The sequence below is a fragment of the Mauremys mutica genome, chromosome 15 (assembly GCF_020497125.1).
Source record: "Mauremys mutica isolate MM-2020 ecotype Southern chromosome 15, ASM2049712v1, whole genome shotgun sequence".
Taxonomy (NCBI): Eukaryota; Metazoa; Chordata; order Testudines; family Geoemydidae; genus Mauremys; species Mauremys mutica.
The window spans coordinates 19,370,633-19,390,531 of NC_059086.1; the positions used below are offsets into that span (position 1 = coordinate 19,370,633).

Genomic DNA, 19,899 nt, shown 5'->3' on the forward strand with positions numbered 1-19,899 from the left:
AAACGATGGGTTTCATTACCTGGTAGGATGTCCGGCCCAGCCTCTCATATGTCTGGGCCAGTTAAGGTACGTGCACACTGCACTGTGTACCCGGGTCTTTGGGACTCGGTGTGGCCAAGCCGGTGCCTGCGCGTCCACACTGAATTGGAAACCTGGGTTTACAGCTGCGTCTGCGCTGCAGAAAGAGGGTTTGGCTCGGCGGCTCAGCAGAACGCGGGCTCTCCCCCCCCCGCCCGCCCGCCCCAGCGGGGCCCTGGGAGCCAGGTCCCGAGTGCGGGCTGACCCGAGTCAGGCTGATTTGTGTGAGGGATTTGGCTCAAGTGTGAGTCAGAGCCAGGCTCGGTGTGCTGTGTAGACGCACCCTGTGTGTGCGCCAGCCACTCGAGGGAGCCAGAGAACCACCCTGGCTCATTGCCTGGCTTAGAGGTGAGCTGGGTTTGGATGTTGGTTCTCCCATGGACCCCCGCCCCCAAGGTCTGGTGGCTTAGAGCAGGGGGACTGAGGGCCAGGACTCCTGGGTTCTCTCAGGCTCTGGGAGGGGAGTGGGGGCTAGTGGTTGGGGGGGGGCTGGGAGCCTGGACTCCTGGGTTCTAACAGGCTCTGGGAGGGGAGTGGGGGCTAGTGGTTAGAGCGGGGGGGGGGCGGTGGGCTGGGAGCCTGGACTCCTGGGTTCTCTCCCTGGCTCTGGGAGGGGAGTGGTCACTAGGGGGCTGGGAGTCAGGACTCCTGGGTTCGCCCTTCACAGCCCAACGGGGGGCGGGGTGAATCTGTTCCTTCCCGGTGGGGGCAGGGGAAGCTGGGGGACACCCCCCCCCCCATGTCTCTTTAAAGAAAAACAGCCCAGCTTTGATTTTTTTGACCGCGGACAAGAAAGGCCGGACACGAAAATCTCCGCCTCCCTCCCCTTTAAATCCCGGGATTTGGGCCCTTAAAGGGGCGGGGCGGCCCGGGGGCGGCGTTGACCCGGGCCAGGTGAGGGGGGAGGGGGGGCCGTGCATGGGGCTGGGGATCCCCCCTGGCCACTCAGGGGTTAAATGGGCCGGTGGGAGACTCCAGCTGGGGGGGGCCCTGCCCACCAGGCAGCCCCCCCCGCTCTGTGCCGGACCCAGCGCCGAGCCCGGCTGCTCCCTGTGGGCCCCCGGGGGTGGGGGCCCAGCCCCCCCAGACAGCCAGCAGATTCACTTGAAGGGCTGGAGCCAGGACGCCTGGGTTCTCTCCCTGTCTCTGGGAGGGGAGTGGGGGCCAGTGGGTAGAGCAGGGGGGGGACTGGGAACCAGGACTCCTGGGTTCTCCCTCTGGCACTGGGAGGGGAGTGGGGGCCAGTGGGTAGAGCGGGGGGGGGGGCTGGGAGCCAGGACTCCTGGGTTCTATTCCCATCCCCGTTTGTCTCTCCCGTGTGTTTACACCCTTCCTTTCCCTCTTTCCCACAGGGGTTGGGGGGTGGCCTGGAGACCCCAGCCCCCATGAGGGGGCAGCGCAGGCTGGCGGGGGAGCCCCTGGAGATCCAGGTGCTGAGGGTGAAGGAGGAAGAGGAGGAGGAAGGAGCCGGGTGCCCGGAGTACGTCTCGGAGCTGCTGTGCCAGGAGGGGGCCGGGGGCCTCAGCACCCGCTGCCACGCCCACCCGGGGCTGCGCCTGTTCCTTGCCCCGGCAGCGCCCCCGCAGCCACGCCCCGGTGCCGGGTGGGACGCCGGCCCCCCGGCTAAGCCCTACGCCTGCTCATTCTGCCCCAAGCGCTTCAAGCGCTCCTCGGACCGGCGGGCCCACGAGCGGGTGCACACGGGCGAGCGCCCCTACCGCTGCCGGGCGTGCGGCAAGCGCTTCACCCAGTCCTCGGTGCTGACCGGCCACCTGCGCCTCCACACGGGCGAGCGCCCCTTCCGCTGCCCCGGCTGCCCCAAGAGCTTCAGCGACGCCTCCAACTTCAAGAAGCACCAGCGCATCCACGCCCAGCCCCCGGGCAGCGAACCCGCCTGCCCCCCTGCCTCCCCGAGCCAGTGGGACACTGGTGGGTGTGCCAAGGACCTGGCGCGAGACGGCGACAGTGACGCCAAGGGGCTGGCGCTAACTTGGGCGTCCCTTGGGTCCTCTGCCGAGGGCCCCAGGCCTGACTTCCCGGCTAATGGTGCCTGCCCGTCCCTGTCGGCAGTGGGGCTGGCGGACAGCCGGTGCCCTGGGGCATGGCAGCGTCTGGCAGTGGAGCGAGATGCAGAGCAGGGCTCCCCTGTCCCTGGCACGGGTGCCCGGCTGTCCCCCAGCGACTCGGGCTGCGGGGAAGCTGGCAATGGAGGAAGAATGGCTGAGGAAGAGGAGGGTGGTCGTGCTCGCTGCTTCTTGCTGGAAAAGCTGGACCGGGCGCCCCAACTGTGCCCGAGCCCTGATACCCACGAGCTGCGTGTGCCAGTCCATGCCGCTCCCTGGTGCCCGAGCCCCGATGCCCGTTCCCCACGCGGCAGGCCGCCCGCCCCCCCGCCCGATGCCCGCCAATACATCTGCTTCGTGTGCTCCAAGCGTTTCAGGCGGGCCACGGACCTGAAGGAGCACCTGCGGGTGCACACGGGCGAGCGCCCCTTCGCCTGCGGGGTCTGCAGCAAGCGCTTCACCCAGGCCTCGGCCCTGTCCACCCACCAGCGCATCCACACGGGCGAGCGCCCCTTCCGCTGCCCCGTCTGCCCCAAGAGCTTCAACAACGCCTCCAACTTCGCCAAGCACCGGCGGGTGCACTCCGGGGAGCGCCCCCACCGCTGCGCCATCTGCGGAAAGGGCTTCCAGGAGCGCCGGTGGGTGATCCGGCACCTCCAGGCCATGCACCCGCCGCTGGGGTGAGCGCGGGGTGGGGCCCATGGCCGGCCCGGGCACCCGCCACTTGCCTGAATGCCCACATCCAGGCTGGGCAGCAGCCGTTGGCATGTGGCGCAGTCGGGGAGGCCGTGGCATGGCCAGGCGGTGGGCACTGGGCTGAGAGTGAAAATGCCTCAGCCGAATCCTCTGCTAGCAACGATCTCCCCTCCACGTATGTCCTGCTGGGGGATGCTCTGGAGCGCGGTTGGGGGAAGTGTTCACCCGCCCAGTTTTCACCACGTTGCTTTTCACCTTTTGTGGGATGAATTTTTTTCCAACCCAAAACCCCAAAAATAACCGGAACGTCTCCCACCCGATATAAAACATTGTGGGGACATTTCCCCTCCACAGGGTGGAAAATAACCTGCAAAACAAATCAATTTCCCCCCGATTCTCCAGGGATTACAAGCTTGGTTGATAAAGGTCATCGTTTTGATCTAATATTTTGACTTGGTATCTTGATTAAGAAACTAGAATGGTGCCCAATAACCGTGGCCTACGATAAATGGCTTAAAAACTGGCTAACTGATAGAGCTCAAAATGTAACGGTTACTGGGGCCGCGTCATCCAGCGGGTGTGTTTCCCGCGGGGTCCCTTAGGGACCTGTTCTCGGCCCGACACTATTTACTGTTTTTATGAACGGCCTGGGAGAAAACATAAAATCATTGCCCAGCAAGTTTGCAGGTGACCTAAAAATGGCAGGAGTGGCCAGTACCAAAGAGGCCACGTCACTGATCCAGTAAATGCCAAGGTATTCAGCTAGGAACTGAGATGTCAGTCGGGCGGGCAGCTGGGGGACCCTCTCCTGGGGAGCAGCAACTCTGACAATGATTGGGGGGCAGGCAGGTGGGCAGGGGGACCCTCTCCTGGGGAGCAGCGACTCTGACAATGATTGGGGGGCGGGCAGGTGGCTGGGGGACCCTCTCCTGGGGAGCAGCGACTCTGACAAAGATTTGGGGGTGGGCATGGTGGATAATCAGCAGAGCAGAAGCTCCCGGTGTCACGCTGTGGCCAAAAGACCTAACGCGATCATGGGATGCAAAAACGGGGCTCTTGCATAGGCGCAGGGAGGTTATTTTACCCATGGATCCATCACTGCTGGGATCCCGTGTCCAGTTCTGGTGCCCACCAGTCAGGAAGGATGGTGATCAATCTGAGAGGGGTCAGAGAAGAACCAGGAGAATGGCGGGAAAACCCGCCTGAGAGGGAGAGACTCCAGGAGCTCAATCTAGTTAGCGGCACAGAGAGAAGGTTCAGGGGTGACTTGTTCCCTGGTTATCAGTACCTCCCGGGGGAACAAATCTTTACTAACCGGCTCTTCAATCCAGCAGAGGAAGGTCCAACACCATCCGATGGCTGGAAGCTAACGCTAGCCAAATTCCAACCGGAAAATAAGGTGTAAATTTTGAATAGTGTAATTAACCATCGGAACAATTTCCCCAGGGTCATGGCGGATTCTCCATCACCTACAATTGTTACATCAAGATTGGCTGGTTTTCTAACGGCTCTGCTCTGGGGATTCTTTCAGGGCAGGTCTCTGGCCTGGGGCTACACGGGGGGGTCAGAGACGCTGATCACAGATGTCAGTTCTGGCCTTGGAATCTACAAAAACCTCCCCAAGAAAAAGGGGTGTGTGTGTGTGTGAGGGGGGGATCACAAAAAACGTGCGACATGCGTGGAAAACGTTTGCCGTCCTGGTGAAAAATACTCACCAATGTCCCTTTGTTTCAGTGAACGCGGTCAGGGAAGATTGTGCACTGCTGTGGCTTTCTTCCACCCCCCAAAAGGTGAAAAAAAAATCATCAGCCAAGCTTGAAATGACTTGCTACGTTTCGGCCAGCCCTAGGGCGACCAGATGTCCCGATGTTATAGGGACAGGCCCGATTTTTGGGTCTTATATAGGCTCCTATTACCCCCCACCCCTGTCCTGATTTTTCACACTTGCTGTCTGGTCACCCTCCTTTCAATGGGCCTCTCTCCCCCCTGCTTCCCTGGCCCCACAAGGGGAGGAGGAGCTGATAACGCCCCTTAAGGACAGAGGATCGAACCAATGTGCCCATCTAGCCCGGTATTGCGCCGGCTTTGCATGAGATCACACCCATGGGCCCTCTCTGTGCCAGGCGCGGGGTCCCTGTAAAAAACAGCCCTGCCCGAGACCCCAGAGGGGCCACATCTCAGTGCCACATCCCCATCTTAACAGCTCCTGCCCCAGAGGGGCCATGTCTAGCACCGGGTGAGGGATCCGTGTATAAACAGCCCCCGTGCCCCACCCCAGAAGGGCCACATCTCAGCCCCATGCGAAGGGTTCCTGTATAGAGCCCCCCCCACCCCAGAAGTGGTCGCATTTCCTCACCGGGCGAGGGGTTCCTGTATGACCAGCCCCCGCCCCCCGCCCTACCCCAGAGGCAGCTGTTTTTAGGCCCAAGGGAAACGAAAGATTTTGAGAATTAAATGAGACACAGGCCTTGATTTATTCCAGCTCTCAAAACTGGCTCACCCGTAATGTGAGGCCCCTGGGCGAGAGCAGTGGAAATGCCATGGTGGCGCTGGGCCCCCAATCCTTAATTCAGCTGCTGGGGTTTGAGTTTTCTCAGTGCTCCACAAATCCCATGACGCGGCTCTGGCTGAAATTTGCTCGTCCCCGTCCAGCCTGGGATCTAGGAGCCCGTGGTCATGGTAGGTCCCACGTGCCGGTGATCTGTGGGCCTGGAACCCGGAGCCACGCGTGACCAAGGCGCGAAAGGCTCTGAACTCGACCAGCTGAAATTGAAGAGAGCCCAGCACAAAGCGCGTCTCCACGGAGCTCGGCCGGGCGGCGAAGGGCTGAATCCGCAGCAAGGGGGCGTGAGCTTGGATACTGGGGACCTGTGCAGCTCTGGGGGCGGCTCCCGGCGGGTCCCAATCACCGGAGGGGTTTAGACGGGTCAGGCGAGCCCCTGTCCGAGATGCGCTGGGGGCACTTGGCCCTGCCCCACTGTGTGGGGGGTGTGAGGTGCCCCCTCGCGGCCCCGTCCAGCTCCTCCGTGCCTGGCTCACGCCAAGGGGGGGCTGCGTCCGGTCCCACCGGCGATGCCAACACCTGGGCGTGGCTAGGGGCTGCGAGTGGATGGGTGGGGGGAGGCCTGGCTTCCTGCAGCATCCCGGGCCCCCCGAGCTTTTGGGAGCCTGGGGGCCGCTGTAGCCAGGAGCATGGCCCAGCGCGGCGCCTGGGGAGCAGCGATTCCCCCGAGAGGCGCTGGATCCTTGCAGAGTCCCCCCTAGCCTGAGCCCTGGGGCCCACACTCTGCTCTCGGCCACCCCACCCTGGGGGGCCCCCATTGGAGGCCCCCTGGTGGTGTGGGGTTGCTGACCCCCACAATGCCAGCGGCTGGTGCTCAGGGAGCAGCACCAGGCCCATGTCACCCGCACCGGGCCGGGGGCGGCGGCTGCCCCTCTGCCGGAGCGCTCAGGGGCTGCACTGCACTTTGTGACCCCCACGGGGCAACCCAGGCCTCGGGGCAGAGCTCAGAAAACTGGCGTGGGCACAGGCGTGTGCTGCACTGCTCCGGGGGCGGGGACTGGCCCCACAGGGAGACAGGGAAGGGAACCCAGGAGTCCGGCCTCCCAGGTGCCTCCCCACCCCAGGTCCCACCACTAGAACCCAGGAGTCCTGGCTCCCAGCCCCCCCTGCTCTAACCAGTAGACCCCCCTCCCCTCCCAGAGCCAGGTATAGAGCCCAGGAGTCCTGGCTCCCAGCCCCCGCTCCCTGCCCAGAGCATGGGGCCCGTTGGGAGCCGGGATACCAGGGCAGATGGGCCCTTGCTGTGATTGCCACGTTCCCCACCCCGGCCAGAGGGAGCCCCAGCTCACCCGTCTTCCCCCCCAAGCTCTCCTGTCGCCATCCCTGCAGCCAGCACCCCCAGCCTCCCTGCCCCGGGACCCTTAACCTGCGGCTCGGACCCCTCTCCGGAGCCTCCCAGCCGGGCTGCATCAATGGGGTCCCCTGCAGGATGGTTCTGGGATTCCCCGGCCCGTCCTCCCTCCCCGGTGCCCAGCCAGGCCCGCTGCCAGGATGCTGCCGCAAAGCCGGTTCTCCGAGCCCATCGCTGTCACCGTATCGCCCGCCCCACGGCACTGGCTGGGCACGTCTCCCCTCACTCCCCACCCTGGTACGGGGCTTGGCCGCCCCGCTGGTTCCCAGCCTGGGGCACAGCCTGGCTGGGTCTCTGGGGGGGAGGGATCCTTTGGGCTCATTTTGGTGGCTGGGTTTGGGGAGCAGGTGCTGGACACTGACACCGAATCCGAGACGCCTCGGGCCGGAGGGGATCTCGCCCAGCGCCGGCCCCCCGCGCTGAGGCAGGGCCAAGCCAACACTTCAGTGCAGCAGGCCCCACCGCAACCAGCAGGGGCTCCAATGGGGGGACCCCCAAGATGGGGTGGCTCAGAGAATGGCCCCCGGCAGTGATGAGCTGCCAAAATATTAACAACCGGTTCCCTCCTCCTCACCCCACGAGGGGGTCGTGTCCCCCCCCACCTGGGACTCCTGCCCCATCCAACCCCCATGTTCCTTGACAGCCCCCCCAGTACCCCTACCCCATCCACCCCCCTTCCCTGTCCCCTGACTGCCCCCTGCCGCCCCATCCAACCACTCCTGTCATTCCTGATGGCCCCCCAGGACCCCTGCCCCATCCAACCACCCCTTCTCTCTGTCCCGACTGCCCCTGGAATCCCTACCCCTGACTGCCCCCCACCGCCCCATCCTGCTTCTTCCTGACTGCCCCCCCGGGACCTTTGCCCCCATTCAATCCCCCTGTTCCCTGCCCTCTGACCGCCCCGACACTAATCCCCCCCCAACTCCCCAGCCCTCTATCCAACACCCCCTCCCTGCCCCCTGCCCCCTTACCGCGCTGCCTGCGGGAAGCCGCTGCTTCCTTCTCAGCCCTCCCGCGCAAACAGCTGATATGCGGGAAGCCGGGGAGGGGGAGAAGCCGGGGGAGCATTCGAGGAGGAGGCAGAGGCAGAATGAGGTGAGCTGGGGCCAGGACAATTGGTTCTAAAGGGCTTCTAAATTTAGCAACTGGCTCCAGCTCACCTCTGGCCCCCGGGGCTCATCCCGGGATGCTGCGGGAAGCCAGGCCTCCCCCCGAGTACGCTCACAGTCCCTCCACTGCTGGTTCCTTCTCCTGCGGTGGGATGGGGTACAGCCCCTAGCGCAGTGAGATCCCAGGCCATGGCTGGGCACTTAGAACTACCGTAATACACCTAATACACAATGTACAGCCCCTAGCGCAGGGGGGTCCCAGGCCATGGCTGGGCACTTAGAACTACCGTAATATACCAAATACACAATGTACAGCGCCTAGCGCAGTGGGGTCCCAGGCCATGGTTGGGCACCTAGAGCTACCATAATACAGCTAATACACAATGTACAATGCCTAGCGCAGTGGGGTCCCAGGCCATGGCTGGGCACTTAGAACTACCATAATACACCTAATACACAGTGTACAGCACCTAGTGAAGTGGGGTCCCAGGCCATGGTTGGGCACCTAGAGCTACCGTAATACACCTAATACACAATGTACAGCGCCTAGCGCAGTGGGGTCCCAGGCCATGGTTGGGCACCTAGAGCTACCGTAATACACCTAATACACAATGTACAATGCCTAGCGCAGTGGGGTCCCAAGCCATGGCTGGGTGCCCAGAGCTACCGTAATACACCTAATAAATATGCATCCACGGTTTTTAATATCAGTTTCATCTGTACAACACCAGGGAAGTTACATGTCAACAGCAGGGGACAGGGGTTGAGTTTGACAGACACACACGCGCCCCTCCCCTGCCCCCACGCCAGTCCCCTCCCTCCCTTTCCCAACCAGGACCCAGCAGCCCTGGGGTCTCCGCCAGCCCGGGGGGGAGGAGGAGTGAATTTGTGCGGATGGGGGAGAGAGACATTCCATTGTGGGGGGGGGGGGGGGAGGCAGCACCAGGTGTGACCGGGGCAGCTCAGCCCTGGCTCTGCTCTCTGGGGTTAGAAAATTATATATCTATATATTTATATGTATTTATAGCGCTGTGTGGTTATAAAATAAAATGGCAGGGGAGGAGTTGGCAGGGCTGGGCATGGCCAGTCTCCGGTAGGAGCCACCCGCTGGTTTGCCTGGGGTCCTGGCTCTGCCCATGGCCCAAAGCGCAGGGACCCCTGCGACACCCCCTTTCCAGGGTGCAGCGGTCGCCCTGCTTGGTGGCTCCCTGCCCCCCCCCCGAGAGGCGCCGGCGCGATGGAAGGAGCTGGGGGTGCCCTTCCCCACCGCCGCTGAGCCAGGCCTGACTCCCCCCACTCCCTACCCAGAGCCAGGATAGAACCCAGGAGTCCTGGCTCCCAGCCTCCCCCCCCCCCGCTCTAACCACTAGCCCCCGCTCCCCTGCCAGAGCCAGGGCGAGAACCCAGGAGTCAGATAGATCGAGGAGTGTGAAACACACAGAGCTGTGAGTGGGTGTTAGAGGGATACGCTAGACCAGTTTCATTTGGGGACCCCTAACCATTTCGAATGGAGGTGCAGAGCCCTTTGGAAATCCCAGCCATGGTCTGTGGACCCCCAGGGAGAAAGCCCCTGAGACAGACGGAGATGGGTGCATATGGGGAGAGACAGACAGACAGGCAGAGAGAGGGATGATGGGTGTATACAGGGTGAGACAGCCAGTGTGGGGAGAGAGAGCGACAGGTGAGTATGGGGATGGCTGGACAGATGGGTGGATGGGGATGGAGGGAGCAAGGGACAGAGGGATGAGTGGGTATGGATATGGAGTGAGGGACAGATGGATGGTTGGGGATGGAGGGACGGATGGATGGAGGTGTATAGGGGTGGATGGAGGGAGGAAAGAAGGGAGGGAGGGATGGTGGTGTCTATGGGGATGGATGGAGTGAGGGGCGGATGGATGGGGTGGGTGGAGGGAGGGAAGAAGGGAGGGATGGATGGGTATGGAGGTGGGGGGATGGAGGGATGGAAGGAGGGATGATGGATGGAGGGAAGGAGAGAGGGATGCATGGATGGGGATGGGGATGGATGGAGTGAGAGACAGATGGATGGACGGGGATGGAGGTGTATGGAGGGAGGGAGGGATGGAGGGATGGATGGATGGATGGAGTGATGGACAGATGGAGGGATGGGGATGGATGGAGGCTGACAGGTGGAGGGATGGGGATGGAGGTGTATCGACGGGGGGATGGATGGATGGGGATGGATGGAGTGATGGACAGATGGGGATGGATGGAGGCTGACAGGTGGAGGGATGGGGATGGAGGTGTATCGACGGGGGGATGGATGGATGGATGGAGTGATGGACAGATGGAGGGATGGGGATGGATGGAGGCTGACAGGTGGAGGGATGGGGATGGAGGTGTATCGACGGGGGGATGGATGGATGGGGATGGATGGAGTGATGGACAGATGGGGATGGATGGAGGCTGACAGGTGGAGGGATGGGGATGGAGGTGTATCGACGGGGGGGATGGATGGATGGCGATGGGGATGGATGGAGTGATGGACAGACGGAGGGATGGGGAGGGAGGGAAGGGTAGCCAGCCAGCTAGCCAGAATATTTGCTGCAGCTCCTGGCGTGTCTGGCCGTGGCTCTGAGCTTCCCGCCCGCAGGGGGCTGCTCCGTGCTGCTAGTTCAGGTTAGAACAGAGCCGCCCCCTGGGCCATGCACTTCCGACCAGCTGGGTTAACCCCCAGATCCAGCCACTAGGACCTGTCTGCCCCGTGGAGAGTTCGTTGTGGCAGACCTGCCCCACCCCCGCGGTCTGAGCCCCAGGGCTGGCCCCACTCGGGGGGAGGCAGCCCCACTGCACAGCCAGCTGCTGCCCCACCCCCCAGCCCTGATTACCAGCTCCACACTGGCGCCAGGACGCCCCAGGGCCCATCCTGCCGAGCTGGGCACCGCAGAGCCGCCTGGGGGCTTTGCCAGCGAATCGCGGCACAGCTCCTGTGTCCTGGGGAGTTGGGGAGGTCACCAGCCCCCCAGCATTAGTCTCCAGTCCCGGGGAGCGCCACGTGGGTGGGCGGAGTCCCCGCGGCACGAGCGCCGGGTCCTGCAGCGAGCGCCTCCTTCAGACGGCCCTGGCCCCCCTCCGGCGGGATTCAGGTCCTGGCCAGGCCAGCTCCAGGCGGCTGCGTGGGGAGGGAGAAGCCCGGGGTGCCCCTGGCCGTGTCGAGCCCTGGCTGGGTGCCACTGTCCAGACGCCGGCCGGGGGTCAGTCCGCCGGGATCCCAGCCTGCACCACTGGGCACAGTCAGCCGGCGAGACCCACCAAACTCCCCCCGTCAATCCAAGGGGGCACTGGGAGCGGGCCGGGTCCAGGTCTCGTCCCCTCGGCAGTGCCAGGTCCAGCAGCCTCTGCCCGGCGGGGAGCCCGTGGCCCATCAGCGGGGGCGGAGGAGGCTCCCTTAAATCGGGAGGGGTCGAGATGTCCTTCGGCAGGGCAGGGTGGTCACCCAAGGGGGCCACTGAGTCCTAGGTTCCTGCATGGAAACGGGGGGCCACCACAGAGGGCCTCCCCCCAACCTGCCTCCTACCCCAGTGGATACGCGGCACTAAGGGATCTGCCCCCCAACCTGCCTCCTACCCTGGTGGATACGCAGCACTAAGGGGTCTGCCCCCCAACCTGCCTCCTACCCTGGTGGATACGCAGCACTAAGGGGTCTGCCCCCAACCTGCCTCCTACCCCAGTGGATACGCGGCACTAAGGGGTCTGCCCCCCAACCTGCCTCCTACCCCGGTGGTTACGTGGAAGTAAGGGGTCTGCCCCCCCAACCTTTCACCCTCCTGGTGGATACATGACACTAAGGGGTCTGCCCCCAACCTGCCTCCCACCCCGGTGGTTATGTGGCACTAAGAGGTCTGCACCCCATCCCACTGGATAAGTGGAACTAAGGAGTCTGCCCCCCAGCCTGCCTCCCACCCCAGTGGACAAATGGCACTAAGGGGTCTGCCCCCCAACCTACCACACATCCCAGTGGCTCTGTAGCACTAAAGAGGTCTGCACCCAACCCCAGTGGATATGTGGCACTAAGGGGTCTGCCCCCAACCTGCCCCCCACCCCAGTGGATATGTGGCACTAAGGGGTCTGCCCCCAACCTGCCCCCCACCCCAGTGGACATGTGGCACTAAGGGGTCTGCCCCCAACCTGCCCCCCACCCCAGTGGATATGTAGCACTAAGGGGTCTGCCCCCAACCTGCCCCCCCTTCAATCTCCCCCGTCTCTCCCCCTCAGGGGTCCTTGTGGCCCAGGGCGGCCAGGCGCTCCAGCTTGTGGAGGTGCCGGTGTTTCTTCAGGCCGTAGGTGTTGGCGAAGGCCTCGCCGCAGGTGCTGCACTTGAAGGGGTGCCCGCCCTGGTGGGTCTGCACGTGCTTGCTGAAGTACTTGGGGTCCTTGAAGAGCTTGAGGCAGGCGGAGCAGCGCAGGTCGCGGCGGGCGTTGTGGGCCCGCTGGTGCCGCAGGATGGACGAGAGGTAGAAGAAGCTCTTGCTGCAGAGGTCGCAGCGGTACACCTTCTCCCCCAGGTGCACGCGCTGGTGCTCCAGCAGGTTGGAGCGGTAGCGGAAGGTCTTGCCGCAGGTCTGGCAGCGCTGGGGCCGGGCCACCACGTGGAGGCGCTGGTGCTCGGCCAGGCTGGAGGACTGGGCGAAGCGCTTGTTGCACAGGGCGCACTTGTAGGCCCGCTCGCCCGTGTGCACCACCTTGTGCTGGCGCAGGTACCAGGAGCGCAGGAAGCCGCGCCCGCAGACGGCGCAGCGGTAGGGCCGCTCCTCGGTGTGGCAGCGCTGGTGGCGCATCAGCAGGGCCGCCTCCCAGAAGCGCTTGCCGCAGACGGAGCAGCTGAAGTGGCGCTTCTGCAGGTGGGTGCGGCGGTGCAGCAGCAGGTCGTAGGCGCCGGCGAAGCTGCGCCCGCACACGGCGCAGCCCAGCGTGCGCCGCACCAGGTGCACGTACTTGTGGGTCACCAGCGCCAGGAAGTGCTTGAAGCTCTGCCCGCAGATGCCGCAGGTGAAACGCTCCCCGCTGGGGATCATGGGGTGCTCCTCGGACGGGGCCACCAGGGAGGCCAGGCCGGCGGCGGCGGCACCGGCCTGCGCCTCCCCGGGGAGCCCGTTCTCCAGGCAGCCGGCGGGCCCGGGGGGCGGGGCGGCCTCGGCGCAGGCCCCCTCGGGCAGCAGCCGCTCGGGGGCCGTCTGGTGCACCAGCTTGTGCCACATGAGGTTCTCGATGAAGCCAAAGCATTTGCCGCAGGCGTCGCAGGCGTACGGCTTGTCGGCCATGTGGGCCTCCTTGTGGCTCATGACGTGGAAGAGGTCGGGGAAGCGCTCGCCGCAGTCGGAGCAGCCGTAACTCAGCCCCTCGGCGGGCAGGGCGCCGGCGGGCCCCAGGGCGCAGGGCAGCTGCAGCCGGTGGATCTGCTTGTGGCGGGTGAGGCTCTGCGGGTAGCCGAAGACCTTGCCGCACAGCTCGCACTTGTAGGGCCGCTCCCGGGTGTGCACCACGTGGTGCTTGGTGAGGTGGAAGGACTCCCGGAAGCGCTTGCCGCACACCGAGCACTGGTGCGGCTTCTCGCCCGTGTGGATCCGCTCGTGCCGCTTCAGCGTCTCCCGCCGGCCGAAGCCGCGCCCGCAGATGCCGCAGCAGAAGCTCTTGCCGGCCCCCAGCAGCAGCGGGTGGGGCCCCAGCAGCGCCGCGTTGCCGAAAGCCGCCTTGGCCTCCCCCTCGGCATGGGGGGCCTCATTGGGGAGCAGGAAGGGCCCCTGGTAGGCGGCCGGGGCCGAGTCGGCAGCCGGGGCGTCCTTGGGGGGGGCGGCGGCCCCTTCGTGGAGCTGGCGATGGCGCAGCAGGCTCTGGGGCGCGGCGTAGGCCTTGCCGCAGACGTCGCACTTGTAGTCGGGGCGCAGGCCGGCGTGGGAGGCCTGGTGCTTGAGCAGGTAGGCGGCGTCCCGGAACTCCTTGCCGCAGACGCCGCAGGGCACCCGCAGCAGGGCCGAGTGGGTCTTGATGTGGCGCTTCAGGCTCTCGCGCCGGTTGAAGCTCTTCTCGCAGACGGAGCAGCTGAAGGGCCGCTCGCCGGTGTGGATGATCTGGTGCTGGTGCAGGTGGCTCGGCTTCTTAAAGACCTTCCAGCACAGGGAGCAGGTGAAGGGGCCATCGGGCTGGGCCGGGCCGGGGCTGCCTTCCCCGGCCGGCTCGGTGCCCCCGGCCGGGGCTGGCGGTGGCAGGGGGGCGGCGGCAGCAGTGGCCACCGGGCCGGCCTCGGGCGGCTCCTTGTGGCAGCGCCGGTGGCGGATGAGGCTGGAGATGTGGTTGTAGGTGCGGCCGCAGGTGGAGCACTCGTACGGCCGCTCGCCGGTGTGCACCAGCATGTGCTGCACCAGGTGGGACGACTGCTTGAAGGATTTCTGGCACACGCCGCAGGGGAAGCGCCGGTCGATGAAGTACTTCAGCCGCCGGAAATAGTTCTTGTCGTCTTTCCCGGCCGGGCCGTCGGCGGGGGCTGCCGGGGCTGGGGCCGCGCCCACCCCCCGCTTGAGGCTGCCGAAGAGGTGCTGGTGCCCCGAGAGGTCCACGATGCCCCACTGGGGGGCGCCGAAAGCCCCCGCCCCGTCGAAGAGCGGCGGGGCGGTGGGCACGGCGGCGGCGCTGTACTGCTGCGGGGGGCCAGCGCTGGGCTCGGCTTTCTTGGGCTGGGCGGCGCCGGAGGCGGAGGGGGCGGGGCCCTCGGCTTTGAAGTCCTTGGGCTTGGCGGGGGCGGGGCGGTCGAAGTGGGGGGCGCCGGCGGGCGGCGGGGGATACTCGTAGGGCGGCTGGGGGCAGGGCAGCGAGGCCACGGCCTTGGCGTGCTCCTGGTTGTAGGCCTCCATGGGCTCGAAGCGCTGGTGGTTCAGGAACTCCAGGAAGTCGAAGGGGTAGCTCTGGAAATGGACGCCCTCGTCGCTCGCATTCGCTTCCATCTCCTCCGGGGAGGGACGCTGCCGGGAGGGGGCAGGGAGAGGGGGGGTTAGAGCAGGGTCAGGCTGCCCGCCCCACCTGGGACCCCCCCCCGGCACACTCTGAATGCCTGAGATCAATTCACACCAGCCTCTGGGGTGTGGGCGGGGACCCCTCGCCCTGCGCTGGGACGCGGCCCCTCGGGGGGGGGGCTGGTTACACGGGGACCCCTCGCCCAGCGCTGGGACGCGGCCCCTCGGGGGGGGGGCTGGTTACAGGGGACCCCTCGCCCAGCGCTGGGACGCGGCCCCTCGGGGGGGGGGCTGGTTACAGGGGACCCCTCGCCCTGCGCTGGGACACGGCCCCTCGGGGGGGGGACTGGTTACAAGGGGACCCCTCGCCCTAGCCCCTCGGGGGGGGGGCATGAGGGCCCAGTGCTTTATCAGCAGGGGCGGAGCACTGGGGGGATATAAGCCCCTGGCCGGGAAGGGGGTGTATGGATATAGGGGTCCATGGGGGACGGGGGGGGGGGGAGATGTGGGCCGTGTACAGGCTGGGGGGGGTCACTTATCTTTCTTGCAAGGGGGGCGATTTGAGGGACTGGGGGGAGGGAAACACGCCTGGCTGAAGGAGTTGGGGGGTACCGGGGCGGGGAGGGGTGCGGGGGAAGCAGGTGGGTGCGGGTGGCTGTATGGGGTGCAGGGAGCCGGACCAGTATCGATGGGTGATCACTCACCTCCGGGGGGGGGCTGTGGGGGTGTCTGTGGGGGAGGGGCTATGGGGCGGGGGGAGGGACGGGGGTCTATGGGGAGGGGCTGAGGGGGGCGATCGGGCTGTGGGGGAGGGGCGATCTGTGGGGCACACACACCCGGGGGGGGGGCGCGGGGGTCACTCACCTCTCGGGGGCCCCGGCTCCGGGCGGGGGGCGCGGGGGGGGCCGGGCTCGGGGCCGGGGGGCTGCGGGCCGGGGGGGGGCCGCTGCTGGATCCCAGCTCGGACAGGCCCGGCCGGAAGCGCCGCCCCCACCGGAGACGGAACCGGCCCCCCCGGCCCGGCCCCACCTCACTGGGGCCGCCCCACTTCCGCCGCCGCCGGGTCCTAGCGGGGGCCTCTCTCTCCACTCCCCCACCCCGTCCCGTCAGTGGGGAGAGAACCCAGGCGTCCGAGCTCCCTCCCGCCACCCCGCGGGGAGAGAACCCAGGCGTCCGAGCCTCCCTTCCCCCCAACCAGGCGTCCGAGTCCCCCCACCCCGTCAGCGGGGAGAGAACCCAGGCGTCCGGGTTCCCCCGCATCCCACCACTCCCCACCCCAGATCCAGGGAGAGAATCCAAGGGTCCTGGCTCCCCCCCACTCCCCTGCCAGAGCCGGGAGCGACCCCATTTCCCTCCTTCCACCCCCCACAAAACCCCAGGCTCCCCCAGTCTCTCCTCCCCCAGCCTGGTGTTCTGGGGGTCGTTGCCCCCCCCCATGGCAGGGGCTCTGGGGGCACCACCTTCACCCATAACAGGTTCCCTGGGGGGTTGCGGGGCTGGGATATTGGGCTAGTTGGGGCCACTGGTCCAGCCTGTCTGTTCTTCCGGGGCTAGAACCCCCCTCCCCTATTTTTTAATTGAAAAGCCTTTTTTGACAGCAAAAGTTTTCCAGACAAACGTGTTGCTTTTTTGCCATTTTTTGCTGATTGGCAGGGGGTGGGGAGGGATTGAATTTTTAAAAATCAGATTTGATCTGAGGTTTTTTTTGTAATGGATCATTTGATTTATTGTGCGTGTGTTTCAGAAATAAGGACTTTAAATCGAGAGGGAGATTTTGCACTTTTTGAAGTAACTAAAAAAAAACACTTATCAAAATGCATTTAGAAACTGTACACCAAATGCAGACCCAGCCCAGATCCAGCACAAGTGCAGGCTTGGCAGAATTCGGATTTTATTTTGTTCCACGGGCAACATCGACATTTATTTTTAAGGTTTCAGAGTGGTAGCAGTGTTAGTCTGTATCAGCAAAAAGAACCATCCGATGAAGTGGGTTTTAGCCCACAAAAGCTTATGCCCAAATAAATTTGTTAGTCTCTAAGGTGCCACAAGTGCTCGTTCTATTTATTTTTAAGCATTTTTATTTATTTCAATTTTCACGGTGGTGGGGAATGATGGGGGAAGGTCTCTGGCACAGGGAGTCCAGACAATAATTATTTAATGGCAGTAGCCGCTGAGATGCAAAGAGTTAAATTGGTATAACCATTAAAACACAAATTGTCAACATCACGTGTTTAAATATAGAAAGCAAAGAGCCTTAAGCCAACCGCTAAGAAATTTTCAAGCAGCATTTTTCCTACTTTGCCAGGCTTTAAATTTCGATTATTATCAATGGAAATATTTTTCCTGTGTGCGCGCAGTGAAATTGACATTTACTGACATTGACCCATAAAAAACCCAAACCTTCCAAGCCTACGTAAGAGTATGAGAAGAACTTCTATCTATCTATCTATCTATCCCCAGCCACCCCCTCTATCTATCTATCTAGCTTTTTAGATGACAAACCTGAGGAACTGTCCCAGATTGATGTGTCATTAGAGGCGGTTCTGGAACAAACTGATAAATTAAACAGTAATAAGTCACCTGACCCGGATGGTATTCACCCAAGATTTCTAAAGGAACTCAAATAGGAAATTGCAGAACTACTTACTGAGGTACGTAACCTGTCACTTATATCAGCATCTGTACCAGATGACTGGAGGATAGCTAATTTGACACCGAAAAGGCTCCAGAGGTGATCTTGGCAAACACAGGCCAGTCAGCCTAACTTCAGTGCCAGGCAAATTAGCTGAAACTACAATGAAGAACAGAATTGTGAAGACACATAGATGAACATGATTTGTTGGGGAACAGCTTTTGTAAAGGGAAATCATGCCTCGCCAATCTACTAGAATTCTTTGAGGGGGTCAACAAGCATGTGGACAAGGGGGATCCGGTGGATACAGTGTAGCTGGACTTTCAGAAAGCTTTTAACAAGGTCCCTCACCAAAGGCTCTTCAGCAAACTAAGCAGTCGTGGGATAAGAGGGAAGGTCCTCTCATGGATTAGTAACTGGGTAAAAGACAGAAAACAAAGGGGGTGGGTATAAATGGTCAGTTTTCAGAATGGAGAGAGGTAAATAGTGGTGTCCCCCAGGGGTCTGTACTGGGCCCAGTCCTGTTCAGCATATTCATAAATGATCTGGTAAGCAGCTGAGGTGGCAAAATTTGCAGATGATACCAAACTACTCAAGACAGTGAAGTCCAAAGCAGAGCTACAAAGGGAATCTCACCAAACTGGGTGAACTGGGCAACAAAATGGCAGATGAAATGAAAAGCTGATAAATGCAAAGTAATGCACATTGGAAAACATAATCCCAACTCTACAGACAAAATGCTGGGCTCTAAATGAGCTGTTACCACTCAAGAGAGAGATCTTGGAGTCATTGTGGAGAGTTCTCTGAAAATATCCACTCAATGTGCAGCGTCAGTCAAAAAAGCTAAGCGAGTGTTAGGAGCCATTAAGAAAGGGATAGATAATAAGACATAAAATATCCTAATGCCACTATATAAATCCATGGTCCGCCCACCCCTTGAATCCTGCATGCAATTCTGGTCACCTCAGCTCACAAAAGTTACATTAGAATTGGAAAAGCTGCAGAGAACAGCAACAAAAATGATCGGGGGGCTGGAAAGGCTTCCGTATGAGGCGAGATTAATAAAACTTGGACTTTTCAGCTTGGAAAAGAGGCGACTAAGGGGGATATGATGGAGGTCTATAAAATCATGACTGGTGTGGAGAAAGTGAATCAGGAAATGTTATTTACTCCTTCCCATAACATAAGAACCAGGGGTCACCCGATGAAAGTAAGAAGTAGCCGGTTTAAAAGAAGCAACAGGAAGTATTTCTTCACCCAACGCCCCGTCAATCTGTGGAACTCACTGCCAGGGGAGGTTGTGAGACCAGAAGTATAACAGGGTTCCAAAAAGAACGAGATACGTTCCTGGAGGACAGGTCCATCAGTGACTATTAGCCAAGCTGGTTAGGGACCCAACCCCATGCTCTGGGTGTCCCTAAACCTCTGGCTGCCAGATGCTGGGACTGAACGACAGGGGATGGATCACTTGTCAATTGCCCTGTTCCGTTCATTCCCTCTGAAGCCCCTGGCCCCAGCCACTGTCAGATGACAGGATATTGGGCTACATGGACCATTGGTGTGACCCAGTGTGGTTGTTCTTATGTTCTTATCTATCCATCTATGCATCCCCATACATCCCCCCATCTAATCTATCTAACTATCCTCATCCACTCCCTCTATCTATCTGTCTGTCTATCCCCATCCACCCCATCTATCTATCTATCTATCTATCTATCTATCTATCTATCTATCTATCTATCTATCTATCTATCTAAAATAGCCTACAAAACTTATTTTAAACTTTTCTTATATCAAAAAGACTCTCCTCCCAGATTTAACAGAAAAGCATGGAGTGCAGACTCCATTACCAGAGCTTGTAGAAAATTAAACGTTTAAAAAAAATTGGTAAAAATGTAGAAGATGGTTTTGTTGCTTTAGTTTTTGAACTGGACCTATTCACAGACACACATTGATTTTCCATTTTCCACTGATTTTCTTTTAAAAAGTTAACATACGTTTGAATTTTTTTTAAATGAGATCTGCCAATAGAAAATGATTTTTTTTAAAATGATGGACAAATTCAAATGCCGTCCAAGGAGTTAAGTGCCATGTGCTCAAACTGAGCGATCCAAAGAGGCAGTGAGGAGAAAGAACATAAAAAACAGTAAAAACTTGGAAGAGATTTGTTTTTAAATCAAAACTCTTGTGATTTCCAAATTTTGCAAATTGGAAAATTAGCTATTTAAAAAATTTGGACTGATTTTTTGGGGGGAAATGGGCCACCATGTGACAAAACTGACCTATCCAACATGGCAATGAGGAAACAACAGAAACCAATAAACAAAAAACCTTGAGTTGATTTTTTTTTAAATAAAAAATGTTGGAGGTGCAAAAAATTGTAATTTTTCAAAATGGGGTTTTCTAATAGCAAATGGTTTTATTATAAATGTGGAACATGTG

General features: G+C 61.2%; 2 protein-coding genes across 2 annotated transcripts; one reads left to right on the forward strand and one right to left on the reverse strand.

The window, feature by feature from the left end:
• Positions 1–342: 342 nt before the first annotated feature.
• Positions 343–3,281, forward strand: LOC123350316 (zinc finger protein 628-like). The gene is made up of 2 exons (XM_044988830.1): positions 343–426; positions 1,431–3,281. Exon 2 carries the CDS (start codon positions 1,464–1,466, stop codon positions 2,823–2,825), a length of 1,362 nt encoding a protein of 453 aa, XP_044844765.1. The 5' UTR covers positions 343–426; positions 1,431–1,463; the 3' UTR covers positions 2,826–3,281.
• An 8,798-nt stretch (positions 3,282–12,079) lies between these two features.
• Positions 12,080–15,740, reverse strand: LOC123350081 (zinc finger protein 865-like). Its single transcript, XM_044988439.1, has 2 exons — positions 15,690–15,740; positions 12,080–14,834 (listed from the first exon to the last, which is right to left on the reverse strand). Exon 2 carries the CDS (start codon positions 14,814–14,816, stop codon positions 12,090–12,092), a length of 2,727 nt encoding a protein of 908 aa, XP_044844374.1. The 5' UTR covers positions 14,817–14,834; positions 15,690–15,740; the 3' UTR covers positions 12,080–12,089.
• Between the last annotated feature and the right edge of the window lie 4,159 nt (positions 15,741–19,899).